Source organism: Hemiscyllium ocellatum, chromosome 18 (assembly GCF_020745735.1).
Source record: "Hemiscyllium ocellatum isolate sHemOce1 chromosome 18, sHemOce1.pat.X.cur, whole genome shotgun sequence".
NCBI lineage: Eukaryota > Metazoa > Chordata > Chondrichthyes > Orectolobiformes > Hemiscylliidae > Hemiscyllium > Hemiscyllium ocellatum.
The window spans coordinates 60,385,206-60,402,520 of NC_083418.1; the positions used below are offsets into that span (position 1 = coordinate 60,385,206).

The window sequence follows — 17,315 nt, forward strand, 5'->3', positions numbered from 1 at the left end:
ATGTAAGAAAAATAGCAACAAAATTCTGCACACTAAGCTTCTGTAAACAGCATTGTGACAATAACTAGATAACCTATTTTAGAGATTTAGAGACTAGGACCCGTGGACACAGCCTTAAAATTAGAGGGGGTCAATTCAGAACAGAAATGCGGAGACATTTCTTCAGCCAGAGAGTGGTGGGCCTGTGGAATTCATTGCCGCAGAGTGCAGTGGAGGCCGGGATGCTAAATGTCTTCAAGGCAGAGATTAATAGATTCTTGATGTCTCGAGGAATTAAGGGCTACGGGGAGAACGCTGGTAAGTGGAGTTGAAATGCCCATCAGCCATGATTGAATGGCGGAGTGGACTCGATGGGCCGAAGGCCTTACTTCCATTCCTATGTCTTATGGTCTTAACATGAAATTAAGATGGCACACATGAATCACTTAATGCACTTTCATCAACCTTTTCTCCCTGTCTCTCCCTCCTCCCAACAAATAAAAAGAATTTGAATACTTTGGTAGAAATACATTTTCAAAGTCTGGAAAAGGCTACTACATTGGTGTGATGTTGCGAGATATTGTGCTTAGCCTGCTAGCTCTCAATATGAGGAATATGTTTGTTTTAAAGCATCTAACATTTTGATTTTCTTTTATCAGGCTCATTGGAAATCACTACAGAATGGTTGCAGGAGGCAGCCAGTGAACTCCTGAGCTCTGATGCAGAAACTTCTGTGTATGGTGGCGCTGCAGCTGGTGCTAAAGACATTTCTGCATTGTGCCCTGCTTCAGTGTTAAACCATGCATATGTGAAATTGCTGAAGTGGGATCATGCTAACAGACTCTTTCCAGAAGTTAGTGTCATTCCTTCCAGCTCTTTATATTCGACATGATCTCTCTTCCTGTTTGAAACTCATGTGTGTCAATTATGGATTCATGCTGGTATAAATGTTGGTCTTTCTAAGAGTAGATTTTACATCTAATCTCATTGTTGACATCCTAGAACAATACTAGGCTGTCCAATAAAAAGAATCATTGAGTTAGCAAAGACACAGACCTTTCAGTCCAACTCACCTGTGCCAACCAGATATCCTAAAATGATTTAATCCCATTTGCCAGCATTTGGCCCATACTCCCTCTAAACATTTTCTATTCATATACTCATCCAGATATCTTTTAAATGTTGTAGTTTTACTGGTCTTCACCACCTCCTCTGACAGCATACACAACACCCTCTTTGTGAACAACTTAACTTCAGTTCTCTTGTGCACCATAGTTTTTTTTAAAAAGTCATAAACTATTTTCTTAACTGTGTATAATTATGCACCCAGTATTAAATTGGGAACGCTTTTATCTTGCTTGTATTGAACTTAACTATTGCATAGTTCAATATGTAATTTTTCTGGTGATTTGTTAAATTTTTACCTGAAATGATTGGTAGGGGTGTATGTTTTTAAAAAAAATGGCATATCCTTATAATTCAGTCATTCAAGTGTTAAATCTGTGGAAGCAGGTATAATTGAAAAAAGTTACATTTAATCAATCAGGAAAACCTTTCTGAAGTAATATTTTTGTTTGTCATTTGGTAGCACAAAACTTGAGTAATAATCACACCTATTGTTCAAACCTTTGAGATACCTTACCATTGCTATAGATTTGGCCTTATTGGAAATGTTATAAATAGGCTTCAAGTCGTTTGCTTACCTTGCAAGCTTGATACTGAAATAGGGCGTAACCTGAATGGCCTGCTTCCACACTGTAGATAATGTAATCTACTCTTATGATCCAATTATTTTTTGATGTGTATTGCGCAACCTTATGAATGGACCTAAGGCTGTCAGTTTTGGACCTGAAAGATGCCCAGTCTACCTCTGATCACTCTGGAGGGTAAGGTATCTCAAATGTTTGAGCAACAGGTGAAGCTCGCTGTATCACACTGCCACTATGCAGTAGCAATAAATTTATGTTTTCTCACTAACCGAGTGCTGCCAGCAATCCAGAAAGATGGTCTGCCATCACACAAATGAGTAATGTGATATATGAATTTTAGTTCTGGTATGATGCCAGGTATATAGATTCTATATCCAAAAATCCAGTGGATCACATCAATTAATATATCCATTTTACTAAGTTACAAACCTATACAAACAGTCCATACTTGCAAGATTCACTGCATAATGCCTAGTGTTAGATGTGATTCTACAATTGATCAACATTTGCTGAGTAATACTCTCTGTAAAGAATTGTGCTGACAACTAATTTAGGATAGTCAGTCAGTTTGTGGTGCTCTATGTGTACTCGTTACTGGAGTTGATGCACAGTGAGTCATAAAAGAGATCAAAATCTGAGAATGATGGATAGAAAAGAGAATTGAGGAAGACCTTGTTTTCTCTGAAGTTAATGTGCTAAAGCTTGCTTGTCCTGGGCAGGTAAATTGCGATCTTGTTATCCCCTTTTATAGCCTGTGCTCATGGACCAATCTCGCTTTGAGGAGATGCAGCGCGAATTGAATCAACTGACCATTACAGCGGCTGTCCTGCTGGTCATATACAACATGACGGGTGCAGCTTTATCAGGGCTGTCAGGATTTCTGGATAGACTGAAGAGAGTTATTAAAGTCTTATTGACAGATATGCATATGCTGTAAGTGATTTATTATGGGTTGCAAACAACTATTCATTACTCACCTAGTAAATTATTTTAGTACATTTATTATCCTTCTGCATTCATTTTAATTTCAAAGAATTATGTAGAGATTTTGATATGGAAACAGACTTTTATCCAACCAAGTCAAATGGTATTTAGGCTGCAATGAACAGCAGTCCTAATTCCCTAATACTCTTTCAGGTCCTTTATATTGTTTTTTGTTTGCCAACCTCTCCATCAGATTATTAAACATTGCAATACCTTTGCTTCAGTCACTAATTCTAAAACTAAGTGACATTGCATTCCACAGTGTCACAATTGTTTGTCCTTTAGCTTCCACTTGTAGATTTACATATGCCTCCCCCTTGTTCTCCATCGCTGAAAAATTGGCTTATTTCTGTGATTCTGCCCCAATCCCTTCCAACCACCTTCATTCATACTGTAATTTCCTTTGTTCTCACTAAAACAATTGATTTTTGAATCGATCTTATTTCCTCATACTCAGCAGAATCCTAATGAATCAGGGTTATCACATTCTGCCCTAATTTATAACCAATAACACATGCTGTAAAATTTACTATTCCAATTAGATTTTTAATTTATTCTCTTATCTTTCCATCTCCCTTTCTTTCTATACCTCCCTCTTGTATTCCTTCTCCATTTATTTCTACCTCTCATTTTTTTCTCTCTTCCTCTCTGTCTCTCCACCTCTCCCCCTCTTTTTCTCATTCTGTCTCTCACTATACCCTCCTCTCTTGCTGCCTCTCTCTCTCTTTATACTTTAATGTCTCCCCCTCTCCTTCTCCCCCTCTCCTTCTCTCTATACCCCACTCCCTCTCTGAACCTTCCTTCCTCTCTCCCTTCTCTCCTTTGCCCTCTCCTGTCTACACATTCTCTGGCACCTTTTTCCTTCTTTCTGCCTGGCACTTTTCTGCTCCATTTCTCTCTCCTATGCCCACTCCCACTTCTTTGTCCTTTCTCAGATCATTTAGAGAATAGAATTTGGCCAAATTAAGAGCTAGCCCTCAAGGAACTGAAACTAGTCTTGGAATGTTTATCTTCTCTGTATAAATTATTGTATTTTACAGGTTATTTTTAATGTATTGAAGCTCAAAGGAATTCAGTGGTAAATTGACTTTCATGCTTTGTTACAGCTCCTTTCATCTTTCTGAGGCTATGGTCAGTATGAGTGAGCAGATCTGTGTAGAAGTAAACAACTGCTTATCTCAACATGGTTTCTCACTGCTAAGCACGGAGAAAGAGACAGTGTTAAAAGGTCAAATCCAGGCAATATCTAGTCCAGATAACTCCGTTCACAAACTGATAGGTAAGACTACACTGTACTTTAAATCTTTACAGCTTTTCTTCTGTAATTAAATTATTATTACTAGAAGCATAAACAACATTGAATGGGAAAAATAAATTTACAGGCCGCGGTTACTTCAAAGAACCAAGTTAGCTCTGCCTCCCTTTTTAAAACTAGGTGCTGTTACCCCTGATCTTCCTCATTGGATGTCTGCCATGTATGGGCCGTGGTACTTGTCTTCCTTTAGATGTTCCTCCTATCCATCAGAATATCTGGCATCTCTTTAATATCCATCACTTCAGTGAAGACTGATACAAAATATTATTGAACACCGTTGACATTTTTTGATCATCATTTACTAATTGCATGGTGTCCTACCTTGCTCTTAATTTTTTTTCTCTGTAGTTGTAATAGATTTTGCTGTTCCTTTGGCTGTGTTTTATTGTCCTTGTATTGCTGCTTATTTTTCCTTATGAATCTTTAACGTTTCTCATTTTATCACATTCATCTTTATCTTTTGTTGTTTCTTATAATTTTCAGATTTTTTTCAGTTTTATTCTATTTCTAATTGCTGTTCGTTCTCTTTATGATGAAATATACTGAATAGCCTAAATGTGATAATTCTACAGAAGGTTCAGGAATAGAGATTTAGAGGTGTATGTACACAAATCATTGAAGACGAATGTTGATAAATTTACGAAAATGTATATGGGATCCTTAGTTTTATAAATAGAAGATTAGATTTTTAAAGCAAAGAAGATACTGAACAGAAAACACAGAATTGTGGATGTTGGAAATCTGAAACAAAAATTTGAAGAAACTTGGGTCTGGCAGCATCTGGTGAATAATCAATACTTTCTTTGTTAAACTTGCTTTTAATCCGATCGTACAAAGTTGACATATCCAGTCAGCAAAAATGTAAAATGTATTTGAAGCCTCATTAGCTTCTCTGGTCTCCGCAGGAATTCTGGCAAAGTTAGTAATCACTTGATCATTGACTGACCATTTCTGTTTGATTTATATCCCTTTTGCAGGAGATTTTCACTACTAAATCAAGTATCAATCACCATTATTGTAAGTATGACATCATCAGTTTTTGTTTTGGCAGATGCACGCATCCAGACTTTCCTGAAAACGATCCTTGCGTCAAGCAATCCAAAATCAGTTGCGATCCCTGGAGGACTTGGTCCTGTGAGAAACGAGTTGGAAGAAGTAACCGTCAAATTTCTTCATCTTGTAAACTATAACAAATTGGTCTTCAGTCCTTATTATGACACAATCTTGACCAAAGTGCTCAAAAAGAATGGCTCGCAGCTACCTGGGCTAAGTGAAGAGGAACAACTATCCTCAACATAATTTCATTAGGAGCAATGCATATTCAAGCAACAATTTCTTTTTTTTTTGTGTCTCCCTCCACGTGGCTTAGAAGGAGCCAAGCTGGTTGGGGAGGGGGCATTTATGAAGAATGACCTTACATTGGGATAACCCCAGATGGTGAAGGTGCAGAATTCACTGGCCCTTCATGCTTCTGTAAAATAGAAGGGATGTGTTTCAGTATTAAAGACTCCTGCTTTTTCTAAAGCTGGGAAAACATTTCTACCTATGTTGTCTTTTTAATAGTTTTGAATTCCCTCTCCGAAATTTATTTCTCCCAACCATTACTAACAGCCCAATTAATAGAGCCACTTGAACAGACTGATATTATATACTGATTGAAACTTTGTTTGTACGATTTCTGAAGGTAGAACCTATTTATTACACTCTTTAGTTAAATGATAACTTTATGTGATGCAAAACTTTAAGACAATTACCGGGATGATTTTTGAAACCAAAGGCCTCTTTATACAGGGTACTGAGCCACTTGTGGCTTTGGAGCACTCATAAGCCTTTGATACCTTGAGACTTGCGAAGATTATTTTAATGCACTACATTAGCCCTTAGTTAAGCTTTGCCTGGGCTTCAAAATTTTCATCCTTGTTTTCAGACCCTCCATGGCCTTGCACCTCCCTATCTCCATACTCACTTCTAGCACATATATTCCAATATGTTGCATTCCTTCAATTCTGGAACATTTCTAATATTAATCACTGCACCATTGGTGATCATGCTGAGGCTCTAACCTCTGGGATTCCCTTCCTCGAACTGTCTATCCCTCTACTTTTTTTCAAATTTAAGATACTTCTCAACATCTGCTTTTGGTCAGCTGCCTTAATTTTTAAAAGGATGAGGGTATCTCTGGCCAAGCCTGCATTTATTGTCCATCCCTAACTTCCCAGAGAGCAGTTGAGTCAACCACATTGCTCTGGGTCCGGAGTCACATATAGGTCAGACCATGTAAGGATGGCAGATTCCTTCCCTAAACGGCATTAGTGAACCAGATGGTTCCAACAATTGACAATGGATTCACAAATCAATCATCATTAGACTCTTAAGTGCAGAATTTACGGATTTTTCAGCTGACACCACCTGTCATGGCAGGACTTCAACCCGGATCCCCAGAATATTACCTGGGTCCATGGATTAACAGTCTAGCAATATTACCACGAGGCTATTACCTCCCCTTATTCTCCTATATGGTTTGGTGGTAAATTTTATTTCATTAAGCTTCTGTGAAGCATCTTGGGCCTTTTAAATCTGTTAAATGCTCCCTGTAAGTGCATATTATTGGGTAAGGTTTAAGGTGTACTGTTGCTCATCAATGTAAAGAATGCCCCTTGATCGAAATTCTGGTTGAAGCTAGAATAGACTGTTTAACAATAGGCATCCACAAAATCTGTTAGTGCCAACTGACTCAGTCAATGTCTATTCCTTATTTGACACTGATGCCCATGAAGGACTACTGCTGCAAACAGTAATCGAGTCACTATCGCTTGTTTCAAAGAGGCTTATATTCCCCTGGATCATGCTTACATAACAGCGGGCTATACCTCACCGGTGTTTAGGTTCCAAATCCAATTTCAGAAATATTACAATTGACATTTTGGCATCTGTTTATAAATGAACTATGATCTGTGGTCTTCATTAATAGCTAAATGAAGAAACAGGGCCAGTTGGCTAGAGACAACATTTCTGGCTTATTTTTAGACTGCAAGCTAGAATGTTAAATGTGACCAACTGAACATTATGCTGAAGTTGAAGACTTTGTGTCATCCTATACCAAAACCAATTTGTTCGAAGCCCAGCATATATTTCTGGTGTGAAAATTGAACAGTCACTTTGACTGCACTTATCATAATTTATTTCAAGAGATTACATCACACAATCCTAGGAATGGATGTGAATAACTTTTACAGTGGGATTTGATGAGGAAGGAATAGTTGGGATCAAAGGTGAGATAGATAGAGTGCTGTAGGTTTGGGGTGAGGGTAGATGTGGAGGGATTGAGGAGCAGTGCCCTCTTTTGTGAGGGAGTAAAAAATTGGACATTAGGAGAAATGGAAGAGGAATAGGGTATAGGTGGGGTAAGGACATCAAATGGCAGTTTGGCCTGGAAGTATTGGCAATCTTTACACCAGCTTGGTTTGCTGCTAGTCTCTGGAGATTTTACTGTGTTTCTTCTTTTATTATAGTACAATTTAATTCTGTCCTAAGCAAAATCATATTTGCTCAAAAGTCCAACCTTTTCTTGTTATTTATAACCTTTCATTACGCAAGTCACCAAACTATTACTTGAATATAATGAACCATTCTTATGAATGTCACCTGAATGTGTTAAGGAGTATAGTCATGCAGAGTGAAAGCATTTAGTTGCATCATTCAGTGGCCATAAACTCCCTGGTGCTTTCATTATTGCTGGCTGTGTTGCAATATTGTATTTCACTCATTTAGCGTTACACGTGTGTGTTGTTGCATCAGGCAACTATGGAGTGTGCATTGTATTAACTAATTTACCAATGTAAATACGAGTAACCTATTTCAAAGAACAATTTGGAGGATGGTGCCTAATTTTTTTTCAGCTGCTTGTTCCTAGAATTTTGCACTATAATAGTAAATAGTGAGAATGTATTTAAGCAAGAAAGGCAAACTTATGTATCCTAAAGTAATAAAAAAGGTGCACCTGGTGCCAGTTTATTGTCTGTTTTCAACAAAAAAAAACATTGTGTTTCAAGTAGGGAAGTTATCATTCAGTACTGACAATGTACTGGAGTCAGGAAAGGGAATATAACCCAGCTATCTTACTCCTGTTCATTTTCAACTCTGATCCTACTAGTAAAGTGTGTATGGATGGCCAGGTGACATCAGCTTTCTCTCTCCATCCCACTAGACCTCCTAGATTACAGTAAAATAAAATCAACCATTTATAAATTAGAATTTAATAAAACTGAAGTAATTTTTCTAAGTAGTTGAATTAGGTACACGGTCATCTTTTGTGCAAAGCCTGAGCATGCTGATCTCTCTCTTGGCACTGAGTACAACTCAGCTTCCGTTGTACCTTACAATGACTGCTGAAAATTGTATTCTGCAGCTGCTGAAAGAAAGGAAAATAGGGTAAACACATACAAATTAGGCTTAAATGTATTTTTATCACTTTATTACAAAGTTTGTGTTCAGGCTGTCATATTACAAAAAGAAACAGGTTGCCATAAATAATGGTAAAATGAGACTTGGCAGGAAACCACATGACACAAAAGGACAGTGTCATTTCAACTTTGTGAGATATTAAAATACTTTCCCTCATTTACACCATCCACTTTTTAAAAAATGAAACAGACAAATAAAACAAAATCACAAAGTTTCACAAGTTGCATTAGAGTAGCAGACTTGTACAGATTGCAGTTGTAATGTTAACACAGTGTAGGTGCACACACACTCACTATGCCTGATCAAGATCAAAACATTTTTATTCAGCTCAAATGAGAGCCTGGTGAAAAACTACAGTTTTTGTAGAGAGGAAACAAAGTACAATCCATTTTTCCCCATCCAAATGAACTAAACTTATTCGAATGAGGCACAACAGTGAAAGCACAGTCTCATTTCCACAGGCAAGTGAAGATGTAGCTCTGTTTCGTCATTTTAGAATGGTAAATTCAGTTCTTTCAAACGGTCTGTAACAGACAAGTCTATCGGACCCGTTTCTGTTGCCGTGCTCTGTAAATGTCATGCACAGGAGGTGCCACAGCTCCTTTCTCCTCCTCTTCATCAGAATCCTCATTTGCTGCCCTTTTAAGGGGCTTTTTCATCACAGCATCATTTTCTATAGGTCCATTTCCTTCAATAACCATTTCAGGCTGGCCTCCAGTGATCAGCTCGATAGCTTGTTCAACAGCTGGAAAAATAAATTGCAAAGCTTAATAAATCCATACTTCTCCATGTTCAAAAACTAGAATAACCATTGTATTTTTTATGTGGCCTGAACACTGAATTTACATAAATAACACCAAGGTGATGCTGGTACGAGTCTATAGTACCTAATATATATGAATAACAGAAAGCCTGTGTTTAAATGTCTTGGTTGAGATCCATCTTAAACAATATTGTTGGATAGGGGAACTGTCACACTCACAGCTAATCTTTACAGTTTAACCAAAAAGATGAAAGAATAGTTCCCTATAAGCGAACGTTCAACAGACAGGCTTCTGATCCTAGGACCTACTATGGTACAAGAGAAATCAGCATACCAGAAGGAAAATACATCACATGACAAATGTAAGCTAAATGAATTAAAGAGGTGGTACAGACATGGTTTTTTGTAAAAAAAAACTGCTCCCAAATAACACAATATAATGAACTGAACAAGAAACATTAGGAGTAGGTTTATAGACTAATTGCAGTTAGCTTGTTTCTGTCCACCACAGAACTGAGGGAAACTGCCCCGAGAAGTTTATGAACATTTTTACTTTTTTCAATTTATTTCATAATATTTAAAAATAATCAATAAAGTGGATATTTAATCAAAATTCAGGACTTTGCTGATTTCATGCCTCTGCTGCTTTTAGAATAAACCATGCAGACATGAACTTTTAAAATCAAATTGCCATCTATTACAATTTAATTTTTAAAAAGAATAGAGTTTTGGAATTCAACTGTAGGATATTGATCTACAAACACAATGTTGAGAATCTTATTTTAAAACTGTGTCCTAAGGAGATACCATTTAGGATCAAGATGAAGAGAAATTGTTTTACTCCGAGGGTGCTGAATCTTTGTATTTCTCTACCCTAAAAGGCTGTGAAAGCTCAATCTTTTTGAATGTTTAAATTAGAAGTTGATAAATTTTTGAATATCAATGGTGTAAAGAGGTTTTAAGTAGAGTGTGCATGATGGGCAATATAATCGGCATTGATGTATTCGATCAACCATGATTGTATTAAATGACAGAGCAGGTTCAAAAGGCTGAATGGCCTATTCCTGTTCCTGTGATATGGTTATTTGAGAATTTTCTCCACTATCTGAACAAAGATGCCAATAAATTTACTTGAAAGATGTGAACCAAAAAAGACAGAAAAATTTCAAACTGAAGATAATTTCAGAAGAAAATTTAAAGAAATTTGCGTCAAGTGATGTAGTTTCATGACCCTGTGCACTTTGAACATCCATTCTCTTTAGAACATCGACTGTAAAGTTGCAGCGGCAAACATTACTTACTATCTGGTAACTGACAGCGTCTTAAAACTTCAATTAGTTCATCAACCTGAACAAATGGCCCCTGCAAAAAAGACATTTTCAAATACAATCATGGCTTACAAAATATCTTAAAGACAAAATTAACAGGATAGTGAGCCACTGTTTGCATCAAGGTCAATCTCACATGTCTCAACATTAGAATTCATTCCCATTTCAAATATATACAGAATATTGCATGTATCCACCAGTGCAAGTGCAGACAGGATCAGCTGGCTACCATACTGCATGCTCACTGCTCCACCAGGTGGTGACAACATTCTCAATAAATGCGTCCTTGAAGAAAAGTTGGGAAGATAATGTAATGGTGACAGAATCAGCTTGCAGTTTTCAAGTGCTGGGAAGAAGTGCTGAGTGTGGGGAAGAAACTTTATATTAGTCTTACTTGGTATCCACAAAGCATGTAGCCTGCAGAAATGTTTAGATTAGGAATCGCTCCATGTCATGATTGGAATACCTGAACTGTTCCCCTATTGCTCGGAATCTTCTTGGAACAGATGCTTTAGGGAAAGTTAAATGGAGAATCCATCTCCATCTTACATTTTCATCTGTTCCCAATCCAGTCAGTGGAACTGACAAGGGAGAGGGGTTGGGGTTGGAGGAGGGTAGATAAAGAGAGAGAAAAAGAGGGGGACAGGGGGAGAAAGGGAAATGTTGAACTGTTGTTCCAATATTCCCTATTTTACACCAGCGCCAAATCAAAATGACTTCACCTGTGCTGGGACTGAAAAAGACACCAGCACTTACCTGGAAACAAGTTGGAGGTGGTAGCAGTTTCATAAGTAGCACAGAAGCTGGAGGTACAGGAAAGACTCCTCCAGGAACAGGATGGAGGCCAGGAGCTGCATAAGAAAACCAACATTTCTTTAACACTTCCAGTGTTACTGCAGCAAAATTACTTAAACAACGCTTCACTGACACTCCAACTCGGCTCCTTTTACGGCAGAGCAATGAAAATTAACAAATTTTTACCAAATACCTGGTGACATAAAAATCCAATATTACTAACTGAAAACCAACATAAACCACTTACGTGCTAAGTGTCTGGGTTGGAACGGTATCATCTGGTTTGTATCAGGCTTTGGATATTCTGGTTTCCGATCAACCTCATCCTTCAGTACAGTTACAGCTGAAGGGGTCACTATGGGGTCTGGAATTATGGCAGTCAGTTTGTTTCGAGAAACATCCTGAAAGTAGATAAATGTTTTTACTTAGCCTGACAACTCCAAAATACTGCAACTAATTGTTTTGCTTGCTTTTCTTGCCCCCTTCCAAGTAATTCTCATGCAAAGACATAGAATAAACAGCACAGGAACAAGGTCTTCGACTCAACTAGTCAGTGTTTATATTCACACAGTCTTCTGCCATTTCATCTGGCTCATCTCAGCCTTCCAGGCTATTTCCTTTTCTTAAATATTTATCTAGTTACCGTTTGAAAGCATCCAATAAGCTATTTGCATCAACCAGTTCCTTTGTTAGTAAGTTAGTGATCATATTAATTTCTCCTCATTTCTCCATTTGTTTTATGATACCTGATTTTGAATTATCATAATATCAGACTCAAAACTTCAACTATTTCTCTCCATATATGCTGCTAGGCCTGCTTATTTGCTCCAACACTTACTGTTTTTACTTCAGAAATATCAGCATTTCAGTATTTTGCTTTAGTTGCATTGGAGAGATCTTCCATTGTCTTCTTCAAAAAGTGACAGGGAGCTTTTATGTCCACAGGAGAGCAGAGAGCGACTTGTGTTTATGGAATTTGAAGTTCAGGATGACAACATTAGTGCAAGGCAAGGCAATTGAAGAACAAATTGGTGAAAGCATGGTCAAGGGTTTTGATGATGAGATAAGAAGTGTCAGATAATGTTTATAGGTATTAATAGATAAGACTTATTGCTGGAGCAAATATAGGATTTGACCCTTAGCTGAGGATCAAACTGGACACTAGGATTAATCAGATCAGTAGAGATAACTAGAAATGAAAAAATACTAAAATAGGAGGTTGCTAAATAAGTTAACACCTTATGGTGTTTGGGCAAAGGTACTGGCAGAGGGGGAGAGGATTGGCTGACTGGCAGAAGGCAGAGAGTAGGGACAAAGGCTTCTTTTTCAGGATGAAATACGATAAGGATTGCTGAAGGAAAAGCGGTGGATGTGATCTGTATGGACTTCAGTAAGGCATTTAACAAGGTTCCACATGGTAAACTGGTTGTCAAGGTTAGATCACATGGAATACAGGGAGATCTAGCTATTTGGATACAGTACTGGCTCGAAGCTAGGAGACAGTGGGCGGTTGGAGGGTTGAACTGCTGAGGCTGTGTAAGGCTCTGGCCAATTTGTATTTGGTAGATGGTAATATTTAAGTCCTGTACCTAAGGAAGCATGTGCATATGTTGGAAGGGCTCCAGAGGACACTTCAGCCAAATGGTGGCTAATCTGTGGAACTCCATGCTGCACAGGGCTATATAGGGGAAATCATTGAATGTATTTAAGCTAAGTTCTTGATTGGTAAGGGGATCAAGAATTACACGGGAGAATGGGTTCAGAAACATAGCTGCCATAGTCAAATGGCATAATTCTACTCCTTTGTCTTATGGTCTAAAAAGATGGAACATTTCTGGTAAGAGTAAAAAAAAAGACTTTCAGCTGGCTGGTGCTGAGCTGCAAAGTTCAGCCATATACTCTGCAAACAGACAGCAAGGTGGTAGCAATGCATTCAAAGGCAGTGTTGGATTTATGGCCTTGGTGTCAGCCTCTAAGAAACTGCATGTTGGATGAGAAAATTAAGGAGGCAGAAAATGAAGACTTGAGGCATACCTGAAGAAAGCTTCTGCAGTGCTTATTTAGGGACAGATTGGAGTGCAAACAAGTTAAAGCTATGTACATGGCAATGGATGTCAAACATGGAGGAGGACAAGGAGTGGTAGCTCCAGAAGTTTATAACCATCTGGGTGATTTCAGTCCTGTGGATGAGGCAGAAAGGTTTTGAACAAGGATAGAGTGCAAAGCCTTATAGAATCTTTAATATTCCCAGTCTCTAGAGTAAAGCCTTCAAAATGAAATTACTCATTCACATGTGCAAACCAGAATGAAAGGTTCAGTTGTTAGCATTTTTCATAATTCAGAGCACTTCTAGTTACTATGAGACAAATGCCCAGAATCTGAAATGCTTGCTATTTTCTTTGACATTCTTTCGCCATTAATTCTGATCATGGTGTCTATGTTTCAAGTTTGAAGTATTATTGATAAACAGTTTATGGTAATTGGCTATGTCGATACTGGTTGAATGACATGGTCCAATTTATTATAACACTAAGGCTTGTTTGCTCTTGTTCTAAAGGTAAGGACGATCCTCAAGTAACTGCAGTGATCCAAGTTTGCAGCAAATAGCCCCTATCAAGAATCAGGAAGTTTAATTTTAGGGAATTTTAAGTTGTTGGCGGATAGGATCAGGGTTAACCCTAAGGCTTTCCATAGGTATGTCAGGAATAAAAGAATGATGAGAGTTAAATGAGGGCCAATCAAGGATAATAGTGGGAAGTTGTGTGTGGAGTCAGAGGAGATAGGGGAAGCACTAAATAAATATTTTTCGACAGTGTTCACTATAGAAAATGAAAATGTGGGTGAGCAAGATACAGAGGGACTTGCATCTAGACTAGAGGAGATTGAGGTTCACAAGAGGTATTAGAAATACTGCAGAGTTTGAAAACAAACAAGTCCCCTGGGCCAGATGAGATCTATCCTAGGATCCTCTGGGAAAAAAGGAAAGAGATTGCTGAGCCTTTGGCATTGATCTTCAAATCATCATTGTCTACAGGAATAGTGCCTGAGGACTGGAGGATAGCAAATGTGGTTCCCTTGTTCAAAAAGGGTAGTAGAGACAACCCTGGTAATTACAGACCAGTGAGTCTCACTTCAGTTGTTGGTAAAGTGTTGGAAAAGGTTATAAGAGATATATAACCATCTAGAAAAGAATAACCTGATCAGGGACAGTCAACCTGGTTTTGTGAAGGGTAGGTCATGCCTAACGAATCTTATTGAGTTTTTTGTCAAAGTGACCAAACCGGTAGATGAGAGTAAACCGGTTGATGTGGTGTATATGGATTTCAGCAAGGCGTACGATAAGGTTCCCCACAGTAGGCTATTATACAAAATGCAGAGGAATGGGATTGTGGGAGACATAGCAGTTTGGATCACTAATTGGCTTGCTGAAAGAAAACAGAGGGTTGTCGTTGATGGAACATGTTCATTTTGGTGTCCAGTTAGTAGCGGCGTACCGCAAGGATCGGTGTTGGGTCCACTGCTGTTCGTCATTTTTATAAATGACCTGGATGAGGGCTTAGAAGGGTGGGTTAGTAAATTTGCAGACGACACTAAGGTCGGTGGAGTTGTGAATAGTGACGAAGGATATAGTAGGTTGCAGAGAGAGATAGGATGCAGAGCTGGGCTGAGAGGTGGTAAATGGAGTTTAATGTGGACAAGTGTGAGGTGATACACTTTGGACGGAGTAATTGGAATGCAAAGTACTGGGCTAATGGTAAGATTCTTGGGAGTGCAGATGAGCAGCTAGATCTCGATGTCCATGTACACAGATCCCTGAAAGTTGCCACCCAGATTGACAGGGTTGTTAAGAAGGCATACAGTGTTTTGGCCTTTATTAATAGAGGGATTGAGTTCCGGAAGCAGGGGGTTATGCTGCAGCTGTACAAAGCTCTGGTACGGCCACACTTGGAGTATTGTGTACAGTTCTGGTTACTGCATTATAAGAAGGATGTGGAAGCTTTGGAAAGGGTGCAGAGGAGATTTACTAGGATGTTGCCTGGTATAGAAGGAATGTCTTACGAGGAAAGGCTGAGGGCCTCGAGGCTGTTCTCGTTAGAGAGAAGATGATTGAGAGGTGACTTAATAGAGGCATACAAGATAATCAGAGGGTTAGATAGGGTGAATAGGGAGAGCCTTTTTTCCAAGTATGGGGACGGCAAACACGAGGGGACACAACTTTAAAGTAAGGGGAGATAGGTATAAGACAGATGTCAGAGGTAGTTTCTTTACTCAGAGAGTAGTAAGGGTATGGAATGCTTTGCTTGCAACGGTAGTAGATCCGCCAAGTTTAAGTGCATTTAAGTCGTCATTGGACAAGCATACAGATGTACATGGAATAGTGTAGGTGGGATGGGCTTCAGATTAGTATGACAGGGCGGCGCAACATCGAGGGCCGAAGGGCCTGTACTGCGCTGTAATGTTCTATGTTCTATGAAACTAGGGGTAAAAAATGAGGTCTGCAGATGCTGGAGATCACAGCTGAAAATGTGTTGCTGGTTAAAGCACAGCAGGTTAGGCAGCATCCAAGAAGTAGGAAATTCGACGTTTCGGGCATAAGCCCTTCATCAGGAAATCTAGGCCAAACATACCAGAAGGTTCTGATGCTAATAAAAATAGTTAACTCAAACATTTCTCTACAATGGGACTATCTGGCACATTGTGAATCAAAATCTGAACTCATGACCAGCCACTGATGCCCTTATTCAAAGAAAAACATGAAAGTTTTTGACACGTAATAGAATGCAGGAACTGAATCTTATTCAACATCGCTGAAGTAAATACCTTATATCCAAGAGCTTTAAGTTCACTATTGGAACAAGGAAACAGGTCCATGAACTTGTATCTGTCCACTAGTAAGGCTGTTTCCTTTCCTTCATATTCCTCCTTAAAAGCAGCAAACCTCCTCTTTTCCACTTTCAGGATACTGGCCAGATCTCCAATGTTGCTTTCGAAAGCCAGAAACCGTGCCCAGATCTCTCTGCAATGTTGATGGGAGCAACACAGGAAAGACTAGAATTAGCATAGTTCTAACAATGGGAGAAAGTGGGGACTGCAGATGCTGGATATCAGAGTCGAGAGTGTGGTGCTGGAAAAGTACAGCTGGTCAGGCAGCATTGAGGAGCAGGAGAATCGAAGGTTTGAGCATAAGCTGCTCTTCAGGAATGAGGCTTCAATTCCTGATGAAGAGTTTATGCTCGAAATGTCAATTCTCCTGTTTCTCAGATGTTGCCTGACCGGCTGTGCTTTTCCAGCACCACACTCATGACATAATTCTAATAGTGCTGTCTCAGTTTCCTATTCCTTCCTGCCAAGAATGTGTGTGTAAAATATAGCAGCTCTTTAAGACCGTATCTTCTACAGCATACAATGCTGACAGAGAATCTGTCAATCCTTCTGTTACAAAGCACAGCACATCAAGGCACTTAATACCATTTCTCCCTTTCAAACTACAAAAATTTAAACTTTCCAACTAAAAACTTGACTAAACTTTCGACTAGTAAAATAACCTGCATTAATTATCACTTAAAGCATGTTAATAAAAACTTGGGAGGATAGAAGCCAAGACCCGGGACAGAAGGTAATTCATCCTATCAAGCCTGTGCTAACTCACCGACAAAGAGTTATTAATTTTTTTTGCCTTTTCTGCACCATCCTACAACTTTTCCTTGCAAGTATTTATTCAATTTCCATTTGAAAGTTAATATTTTGGAAAATGACATAGCACTTTTTGTCATTTATATAAATGATCTAGATGTGAACATAGCAGGTATAGCTCATAAGTCTGCAGATGACACCACAATTGGTGGTGTAGCAGACAGCCATGAAGATTACTTCAGAGTACAATGGGATCTTGATCAGGTGGCTGGTGGGCCGAGGAGTGGCAGATGGAATTAAATTTAAATAAATGTGAGGTGCTGCATTTTGAAAAGGTAAATCCG

The 17,315-nt window shown here is 38.7% G+C and overlaps 2 protein-coding genes across 7 annotated transcripts in view; one reads left to right on the forward strand and one right to left on the reverse strand.

Annotated features, from left to right (window-relative positions):
* The window catches only part of tcp11l1 (t-complex 11, testis-specific-like 1), a 28,453-nt gene extending 20,462 nt beyond the window's left edge, over window positions 1–7,991 (forward strand). For all 6 annotated transcript variants that reach the window (XM_060839068.1, XM_060839066.1, XM_060839065.1 and 3 more), the window contains 4 exons: window positions 639–832; window positions 2,440–2,621; window positions 3,779–3,951; window positions 5,039–7,991. In XM_060839068.1, the coding sequence (XP_060695051.1) occupies window positions 639–832; window positions 2,440–2,621; window positions 3,779–3,951; window positions 5,039–5,286 (797 nt within the window). In that variant the 3' untranslated portion in view covers window positions 5,287–7,991. The remainder of the gene's footprint in view (window positions 1–638; window positions 833–2,439; window positions 2,622–3,778; window positions 3,952–5,038) is intronic.
* A 455-nt stretch (window positions 7,992–8,446) lies between these two features.
* cstf3 (cleavage stimulation factor, 3' pre-RNA, subunit 3) overlaps window positions 8,447–17,315 on the reverse strand; it is a 115,796-nt gene continuing 106,927 nt past the window's right edge. Inside the window, exons 17-21 of the mRNA XM_060838572.1 lie at window positions 16,159–16,354; window positions 11,585–11,738; window positions 11,299–11,393; window positions 10,516–10,576; window positions 8,447–9,196 (exon numbers count right to left, since the gene is read on the reverse strand). Of these exons, the coding sequence (XP_060694555.1) occupies window positions 8,991–9,196; window positions 10,516–10,576; window positions 11,299–11,393; window positions 11,585–11,738; window positions 16,159–16,354 (712 nt within the window). The 3' untranslated portion in view covers window positions 8,447–8,990. The remainder of the gene's footprint in view (window positions 9,197–10,515; window positions 10,577–11,298; window positions 11,394–11,584; window positions 11,739–16,158; window positions 16,355–17,315) is intronic.